At 48.1% G+C, this 9534-nt stretch overlaps 1 protein-coding gene across 1 annotated transcript; it reads right to left on the bottom strand.

Moving 5' to 3' along the window:
- Positions 1-4563: 4563 nt before the first annotated feature.
- Positions 4564-9125, bottom strand: LOC119432770 (E3 ubiquitin-protein ligase SIAH1). Its single transcript, XM_037699927.2, has 4 exons — positions 8851-9125; positions 7543-7675; positions 6259-6368; positions 4564-4986 (listed from the first exon to the last, which is right to left on the bottom strand). Exons 1-4 carry the CDS (start codon positions 9044-9046, stop codon positions 4616-4618), a joined length of 810 nt encoding a protein of 269 aa, XP_037555855.2. The 5' UTR covers positions 9047-9125; the 3' UTR covers positions 4564-4615.
- Positions 9126-9534: the final 409 nt, after the last annotated feature.

The following is a 9534-nucleotide window of genomic DNA, read 5'->3' as shown; positions in this document are numbered from 1 at the left end:
AGTTCCTCGGCGTTATCTTTTGCGCGTCTCGCCAGCAACACTCTTGGCAATCACTCTTATCACTCTTGGCAATTGCGCATAACGTTTTCGACAGGCGTGAGTACCGAAAGAAGGTATATGTTGTTGCGGGGCCATAAAAAACGTCACAAACTTGTCCCTCTATGATTCATTACACGCCAAACTAACTTAATTTGTCACCACGCGGCCGAGCTGCTTATAGCTAACTGCGCCACAGCGCGCTGTGCGGCGAGCGTGCCTCAAAAGCTAGTGCCCCAAAAAGTAACGAAATTACTTTTCAGTAACGTCTGGCGTCAACGAAAGCGGCACGAACTTCTTCTAGCAAGATGCACTAAACTACGCACCACGGCCGAATTGGTTCTGGCTATAACTGTGTCACAGCGCCCTGTGCGGCCAGTGTGCCTCAACAGAACCGAAATAAGTTACAATAACCCCCTAGGAAGCGTCGGAAACATGTCCCAGCACGATTCACCAACTCAAATTAACTGCGCAAGGACGGCCGAGCTGTTTTTCGCTAACTGCGTCTTAAGGTCTCGGTCCCGTGCCGTAAGCCTAATTGCGTCGTAGACTGTGAAGCAAAATTTCTCACCTTGCCGTAGTCCAGTATAGTGCAGTGTTGTTTTGTCTCAGTGCAGAAGGAACGCAAGAATACGCCGGGAGCCCAAGAAACCAGGCTACATTTAAAGAAACAAAGAGAGAGAGAGAGAGAGAGAGAGACATACAGGTCGCCGCGGGCGAGCGCTCAAACGCGCGCGCTGCCGCCCTCGCTCGCCTCGGGGGAGTGTCTGGCGGATGACGCATGCATCTGGCGCGTCATTGGCCTGTCGCTAGGTAAGGCAAGAAAAATAAGTCGCAAAGTTTAAGTTCATATATACGCAAAATGTTTTAATTTTCGCGGCAAAGATAGATAAAGAACTTTATTGAGGTCCTGAAGGATTCCGCCCCCGTTTTATAGGGGGAGGATCGCGGGCCGCTCCCACGTAGGGACGGGGAGGCCTAGCCTCACCGCCGCGTCGTGGGCCTTCTGGACAGCCTGGAGTTGTCGTAGTAGCACCGGGCTCTTGATCATGGAATCAAATTCATCTTCAGAGAAGTCGTGATGCTTTTCCTGTAAAGAGGGGCACCTCCAGAGCATGTGTCTGAAATCACTGCGATCGTTACCGTCTGGACAATGTGCTGAAATGTTTGAGTAGTGACTGTAAATGGAGAGGCTGGGGTATGTCCCCGTCTGAAGCATGCGAAGAGAGATTGCCTGTGGCCGAGACAACTTTTCGGCAAAGAATTATAAAAAAAATCAATGTCTGTTAACTTAATTTCACTTTCTTTTTTTTTCGATGCTGGCGGCAGCTGACGTTCGGCATCAATACTATAGCGTGACGTATGGTGACGTGTTTCCTGTTGCCAGTTTTTGCCGAGTGTTCCCCCTCTTGTTGAATTTCTTTCTCCATGGTTCAATTCCGTGTCTCGCACTGCATCGCTGTTCACTGTCAGTACAACGTGACAGTGTCTACACTTACCTACTGGTTGCCCTTGGTGCCTTACCTTCCACTTCAATTGCTGCTTCTGAGATCAGCCGAGTTGCGCTTTCATTCATGACCTCTATGTTATCTTCATCTTCCTGTTCTAAAGCTGCATATTTGTTTACGAGCTCCAGCCTGAATTGGTATGCTTTTACCCTTACTGCGTCTAGGTTGGCCTGTTTCTTCTTGACAAAGTTTACTCTTTCTCTCTTAAAACTGAGAGAAATCCTAGCCCTCACTAACCTATAGTCACTGCACTTTACCCTACCTCACTGGAATCGGCAGAGAGTATGAAATCAATTTCATTCCCTGTTTTTCCATTAAGGCTTTTCCAGGTCCACTTCCTGTTGCTGTGCTTCCTGAAGAAGGTATTCATTATTCGGAGCCTATTACTTTCCGCGAATTCTACCAAAATCTCTCCTCTAGTGTTCCTAGAATCGATGCCGTAGTTGCAATTGCTTGCTCACCAGCCTGCTTTTCCCCACTTTTGCATTGAAGTCGCCCATTACTACAGTATACTGAGTTTGCAACCTTCCTCATTGCGAATTCAACATCTTCATAAAACTGTTCTATTTCTTCATCATCGTGACTGGAGGTTGGGGCGCAGGCTTGTACTACCTTCATTCTATACGTCCTATTAATCTTTATTACGACGACTGCGACCCTCTCATTAATGATGTAGAATTCATCAATGTTGCCCGCTATGTCCTTATGGACTAGAAATCCTACCCCGAATTCTCTCTTATCCGGAAGACCTCTGTAGCAGAGGACGTGGCCGTTAGTCAGTACTCTATAATCCTCGCCAGTTATTCTAACCTCACTAAGGCCAATAATATCCCAGGCAATACCTGATAATTCTTCAAATAGCCCTGCTAAACTAGCCTCACTCGATATGGTGCGAGTGCTGAACGTTGCCAGGTTCAGTTGCCAGTGGCGGCCTGTCCGGACCCAGAGATTCTTAGCACTCTCTGCCGCGTCGCAGGTCTAATACCTGCTCCCAAACACGACGCAGGTTTTCGCAGCCTCTTCTTGAGCGTCGTGCTGGCCTGCAGGCAATCAATTTCATGTGCAGTTCGAAAACCACTCCTCTATATGCTTGCATCGAGCGTTGCAGCGGGAAAAGCTTGAAGTCCTTACAGAGGTCGGCCAGGTCTTGGATTCGGCTTTCAAACTCGCTTATGCGTGTGTGCGGCGAAAGACATAGACGTTGCAGTTACTTTTGTGCTTCAATACATAAGACGGCGGTTTGAAAAAAAAAAAAGAAAAACGCAATTGGAATAATAGCTAAATTTTACCGCAAGCTTCACGACGGATAGCTCGAAACACGCATGGTCCTGAGAATTCGTTCCAAGTGAATTTGTCTTGCAAGTTCACCAGCTGCAATTCGTAAAGCGTAATATGTACCGTAAGGTAATTATCAAAACAGTTAATTACTGAATTTTTGTTAGTACATTATCTATTTCAATTTCTATTGTGAGTAATGTCCGCCGCTTCGAGTTCTCCAGCGCAAGGACTTACTCTCTCTGCCACTAGCGATATTAAAGAATCCTGGGTGGTCTAGAAAAAAAAAAATGAAAACGTCGGCAGCTTGTACTAGTGGTGCAAGGTTGGAGTAAACAGCGAAGCTGGTGATCGATCTAGCTTCTTCCAGGTTTTACTAGGCTTGGCTAAGTTTTGCTAGGAAATGCTGAGTGCTGCTGAGCACGGTATTCCGAATCGGCTCGCCGCCGACGCGCAGATTCACGCATGGCCGCGCTTCAAGATGAGCGGCGGCTTCTTCGTGTGTCCGGATCTTCTTTAGTCGTCCCATGTCAAGGCTACATGTACTCGCTACAGAGTCAACGAGAGTTCTACCGCCGTCGCGGCGGTTCCGAGCTTTATCTCTCCAGTGACGTCACGGCCAAGCTCGCCTCCACACTTGCCGGGGCGCGGCTGGTCGGAACTTGCCGAGCCGCCGCCTGCTGCAGTCACGGACACCTGCGTGCGGGGAAACGCGGACGGCGTCGGCAGCAGCTCTCGGCGTTGCCTCCGCGAAGTGGTTCCTAGCTAGTTCTAGGCAACGCGCGGTGACGTCATCGTTCAGCGAGGTTTTTGTACAGTCGAGAGCAAAAGTTTGGAGACCACGGCATCAGCAAAAAAATATATTCAAGCACAGCTCTGCGGCCTCGAACTGGCTTAATACGTTGTATTGGTCAAACACGTGTACGTATATAGGCGTGCGCTCTTGATTTCAGCCGGAATGCCCAGGCTGCGAAGAAAAAAAAAAAATTGTTACACCTTTGGTCCACAAACTTTTGCTCGCGACTGTACACGCTGCACGGTAGGCTTAAACAGCTCCGCTGTTAAAAAGCGAGTATATTTATCCCCAGCACTAACTAGACCATACCATACTAACTAGACCTAGTACACTACTACTGTAGTACTCTAGTGCACAAACGTGTCTGAGCTGTCTCGCGTACGTATGCTCCGCAATACCATGCTCCGCAATACCTAGAGCACCGCCGTGCATTGTCACGACGCACACAAACACTTGGCAACATTGACGGCAGAAAGAACAACGTTTTATTGTGCTACACGGGACAAAAAAACAACAACAAATTTTACTGCGAAGTTTGACAGGTAACAAGGCAGTGATGAGCGCAAAAATCACAAAAGTTGTGGAAGCGAAACGGCAGCTGACTTAACACCTTGGCACCAGCAAGTGCTGCACAGACATGGATGTTGCTTCACCCGATGTACGAACGCCCTGAAATGGCCGTATACCAGAAACCGTTGTCGTCGTTATCGGTGGTTGCTCATGAATTAGTTGTTGCGGATGCCGTGGCACCGGCTCCACTGCTTATACCTAGTTGGCGGAATGAATGTGAAAATGCCCGTCGGGACGTCACTGGGATTTGTACCGCCTTGAAGCTCGCTGACTGACTGCGCACCAGCTGTCAATGCACGTGGTTGCAGAAGCAAGCAGCCAGTAATCACCTTTCGTCTCTTTTAATTACAAGTATAATTTTCGCTTCCAATAGACACCCGACCGAGTGCTTCACTTCTTTCGGCAAAAACCACGGCCGATACAGAATGTACTATATAGTTTCTCTAACGTCGACGGTCACGGTAACATCGACGGTCAGATTCCCGTCGCAGGTGAAGGTTTGCGCGCCGAAGACGAGGCAGTCTCTTCGTGCGATAACCGCTTCAACTCCTTCCACGATGGAACTCGGCGGCGACGACCACGTGAGCAGGCGACCTTCTCCTCTCACCTTAAGCTGGCAGACAAATTTCTCGGACTCCTTCAGAGTACCCAGGATCTGTACCAGCAGATAGAACTGGTTGACGTGGTTGCATTCGCGCGAGAGAACGACCACGAATATTTGGTCGAGGCACGACTGAACTTTCTTCCACACGCCTGGACCTCTGCTGTCCACGTTGTTGGCGACGAACTTCATCTTGTCGCCTGCGAAATTGAAGTAGTTTGGTCACATTTGCTAAAGGAATTATCCGGCGGTATCATAATTATTCTGAGAATAGGGTATGATGCCAAGTTCCAGGGAAAGAAAAAAAATTGGGAGAAGATATTGAATACAGGTTACTAGCCTCCGTTATAAACCGCACATTTTTAGGCACACGAGAGCCTCATAATGTAATTTTTTAAAGTTTTTGTTATCAAAGAATGTCGTAGTTTTGTCCAAAAGTCGGAAGGAACATCGATTGCGATAGCAAATTAGTAGACAACTATAGGATGTAAGGATAATAGTTTTATCGACCGTATAAACTTATAAACATAGGCATAACAAGCATGGTGTCACGCGGAAATTCGCTGTCAGAACGCTGGAGTGAGGCAGCAGCAGCGAGCGAATTGACCTTTGTGCTGCCTCTCACATCAACGCGAACTAAGCCGCGAAAACACAGCGCACGGCGGACTTTGCCCCCGTCGCAGATGGAGTTGCGTTGTGCTGCTGAGCACGAGGTCGCGGGATCGAATCCCGGCCGCGGCGGCCGCATTTTGATGGAGGCGAAATGCAAAAAACGCTCATGTGCTTGCGTTGCAGTGCATGTTAAAGAACCCCATGTGGTCAGAATTAATCCGGAGCCCTCCACTATGGCGTGCCTCATAATCGGAACTGGTTTTGGCACGTAAAACCCCAGAAAGAAGAAATAAAACAAAAATTAATATTTTGAAAAAAAAAAGAAATGTCGCAGTTTCGTCCGGAAGGTGAAGCGTCGATTGCGATAGCAATTAGTGCACAGCTATACGAAGTAGGGATAGTAGATTTATCGGCCGTATAAACTTACAAACATTCGCTTACTAACTGAACTAACAAGCACGGTTTCAGAGCGTACAAGCAAACATGCACACATCACACTCGATGACCGCGGACACTCGCTGTCAGGACGCTGGCGTGAACAAGAGCGGCTGCAGCAGCGAGCGAAGTGAACTTTATGCTGTCTGTCGCTTCACCGCAAACTGAGCGGCGAAAACACAGCGCTGACAAAGGTATATATATATATATATATATATATATATATATATATATATATATATATATATATTCCAAGTCTTGCTTTAAATAATTCTGTTTGTATTAATATTCGACATTCAGTTTTATACTTGAATCCAATTTCCCTGCAATCTGGTATTCTATTCTAAACTGTTACTACTCCGACGCCTCTCGTTATGGGGAAGTTTCGGGTTGCCACTATACAAAGCACGAAACTCACGGCTCACCATTGACTATGGGGCAGTCCTGGTGGACTTCACGGACGTGCGCAACCATCGCCTCACCAGTGCCGATCCACGTGCACGTCGCCTCCTCCGTGAATATGCAGGGACACGTTCTGTTAACGATCGAGAAATGAAAAAAAAAAAAATTGCAGTTTCTCTCTAAGTCGAAGCAGTGAAAGCGATAGCATTGTTCAGCGTTGCGCTGAAGGCGTCTCAGAACGCTCACGTGACGAGCAGCTCCGCCAGCTTCGTTGCAGCGTCGCATCTCGATTGCGCATGAGGTGAGAGCGACGGAAATGCGTCGGGGTTTCACAGCGCCGAAAGAAAGGATTAGTAGACATATTTAGTCTACGGCACCCTAAGAAAGTGCGTACAGGCACTTTATGGCAGCGCATACATGCAAAAAAAATGTGGTTGATCCCTCTTATATAGGAATCGGTATAGAACACGAAAGTGAAACGTGTCTTCAATGACATGCGGCGGCACCACATGCTACTTGCTCGAAAGCTACAACGCGCCGCAACCGACTGCGCTTACGAACGCGCATCCAAAGTGCATCCGAAGCGCAAGCGACGCGCGATGCGCCGCTCGGTTAGCACGGTCCCAAACAGTGTCGCCGTCTGGTGGCCTCCGGCGGAAGGCATCACCGGCGGTGCCAGCGTCTCCCATTAGAAACGCCCGGCGGTCGGCACACTAGTAAGTATATTCTAGGCACTATAGTCGTAGTGATGAGACCACCGAAGCGTTCACTGTCGGTGCGCGTTAGTGTCATAATGCAGTACTTCTCTTTTCTGCTCGTAGGCGGCGGCACCGCCCCGAGCAAGAGCGCAGGTACACGGAGGAGTGTTAGATATATAAGGCGCGTCTGTGTAGCTCTCTGCAATTGCGTTTGTGGCGCAATGGGTTAAACGCTCGGCGATCTATCGTCGCGGACCGAGAGGTCGTGGGTTCGATTTCCAAATTTTGCATGTTTGTGGAACTTTTTCTTCTGGTTTCTTTCTTTGTATTATGTTCGTGTACATTGTAAGCTGACGTATTTCCGTGACGGAAATACGTCACTGAAGTCTTGGTGGACCCCGGAATAAAACACTTTCGTGTTAAAAAAAAAAAAAAAAGAAGAAGAAAACCCCGGTTTGCTTGGCTACCAAAGGCCACTTACGACGCGTGGTCGCCGCAGTCTTGAAATAACCAGAGTACTATTATTTGAACTTAGAAAACAGCATATGCCACGAACACGGAGAAGTTGACCATCGCAGAGGAGAGACCATATGAATAAGCAAAACCGACCTGAAATCACACGTCCTCTCATGATCCAGCTTCTGATTCAGGAGCGCCTGAGCAGTGCAACCATTAGACGAATACTTGCACGGGTAGGGAAGCTTTCCTGCCACTTTCTCCATAGCCAAGGCACGGACGTGGCCTGCGTGAAAATGGGTTCGTTTTTGGACAGGCAACAGCACTCGAATAACGCTTTCCTCGGGCGCGTCATTTCGTCATCGGTTTAAGCTTGTGCGAAATTGTTAGGTTTAAGAAAGCCAAGACAGGCAGATTACACAGAGCGTAACTGTGAACTGTTCGCTCGGTGAATGAAACAGGGATGAAAAGTTTTTAAAGCAGCACTTTGTGGCCGTTACTCCGCGTTTGGTGTCTTATACAGATTTCTGTATCGCCAAGTAGGGAGTCAGATGGTCGTTTCAGCAGAAGCCCACCTATCCTATTTACCATAGTTACTGTATATGGCTTCCTTAAGCCACATACAGTAATTCTGCACTCTTAAAAAAAGTTGTAGTTACTTAGTTGTGACCGTGTTTACTACCTTGGTATAACTTCAGTCGGTAACGGTGTAGTTGGTAACATTACTCTCTAAACAAGTGAGCCACTCTCATTAAGGGTCTCAGCTAGCTGAGACCCCTTAGTGACAGCCCCTGCAGCCGCCTACGAGATCGAGTGAAGCCGCGGCGGCCATATTGCTAGAGGCAGAAGGGGGCGCGCCCCCAGCAGGCGGCCGCGGAATACGCGCGACATTCGGTTGCATTTGTGGTTTCGAGGTTAAGAAAATGACAACACTCTTTTCGAAGTATATCGGCGGCTAGCAAGTGTGTGTTGTTGTAGAAAAAAATATGCTACATGCATTTCTTGCAGCAGGCTTCGAAAAAAGCAACCGGCGGGACACTTCGCCAATCGCGCTTCTTCGCGGTGTTACGAAGGGTCCCTCCTGAAATGTCACTGCGCAACATTCGCCACTGCTTACCCGCTGGTTGGCGAGAAAGATGTTTAAGCCACCTTTTGTAAAGACCTAATACACTTTCCACCAGCAACTTGTGACTATATATGTATACGGCGCGGCCGCCGCCTCCATTTATTAGTTTGTTGTATCGTGAGTGAGGGCTTTCTCATGGCTCTGAACATGGGGAGAAACTGGAAGTCATACTTTTCATATGAAAATACTTGAGAAAAGATAAATTGGGCAAAACAGCGGTGAGTATACTTATAAAAGTGAGAAAGCATAATTTGACCTTGTAGTAAAATGTACCGTTTGCGCAGTGTGTGACCCTTTATGCGCAAACACAAACGATCTATTTGTCGACAACTTACTGATCTGTTCCCGGCAAAGTGGACAAACGGAGGAAATTTTCATCGAACATGGGGAGCACAGTAGATGGCCGTTCACGCACTGGACGATGGGCGGCATGATAAGATCGAGGCACACGGGGCACTCGAACACGCTGGCCAACTCCGACGCCACTTCAGGCAAGTCCAACGCGTCAGGTTCCCACATTTTTGCGCTCATCGTGCGGCCGTTGAATGCTGAGCTCTGACGTCAGAGAGGAGCAGCTTGAGAAGTACGTTGGTGTATAGCTCTGGGGACCGACAGCTGCAAAAGAAACGAAAGACAAATTAGGCGGACCCAACGTACGCTTTTTGGAATCGACGCTAAGCTAAGCTTTTGTGAAACGCTTCAATTACATACCATGCACGAAGGAAGTCAACTTTATTATTTTTTATGCTAAATTAAACCCGCCATTTATCTGGCCTCGCTGCTCCATTGCACAAAACTATTTTATTCGCCGTTACACTTTTTATAAAACTATTCATTGAACGAACAGCTACCCGATTCCTGGTCCATCCCCAATTGTGGGTACGTGCCATGTTTTGAAGCCACGACAGCTTTCTTATTGCGACTAGATGTATTGGAGCAGCCACAGAGTGTGGCGCAGGGTGAGGAGAGGGCACGGGGACCTTCACGGTGCGTTTGTTCTTTATGACGGCGACGGCATT

Source organism: Dermacentor silvarum, chromosome 11 (genome assembly GCF_013339745.2).
Source record: "Dermacentor silvarum isolate Dsil-2018 chromosome 11, BIME_Dsil_1.4, whole genome shotgun sequence".
Taxonomy (NCBI): Eukaryota; Metazoa; Arthropoda; class Arachnida; order Ixodida; family Ixodidae; genus Dermacentor; species Dermacentor silvarum.
This window is presented reverse-complemented; position numbering and strand designations above follow the sequence as displayed.

Coding starts and splice junctions, on each gene's coding strand:
- LOC119432770 (XM_037699927.2), bottom strand. CDS start 9,046: ATGAGCGCAAAAATGTGGGAACCTGACGCGTTGGACTTGCCTGAAGTG. Junction 7,676..8,850: donor ACTTTGCCGGGAACAGATCA/GTAAGTTGTCGA, acceptor ATTTTCACGCAG/GCCACGTCCGTGCCTTGGCT. Junction 4,987..6,258: donor GGACTGCCCCATAGTCAATG/GTGAGCCGTGAG, acceptor TCAATTTCGCAG/GCGACAAGATGAAGTTCGTC.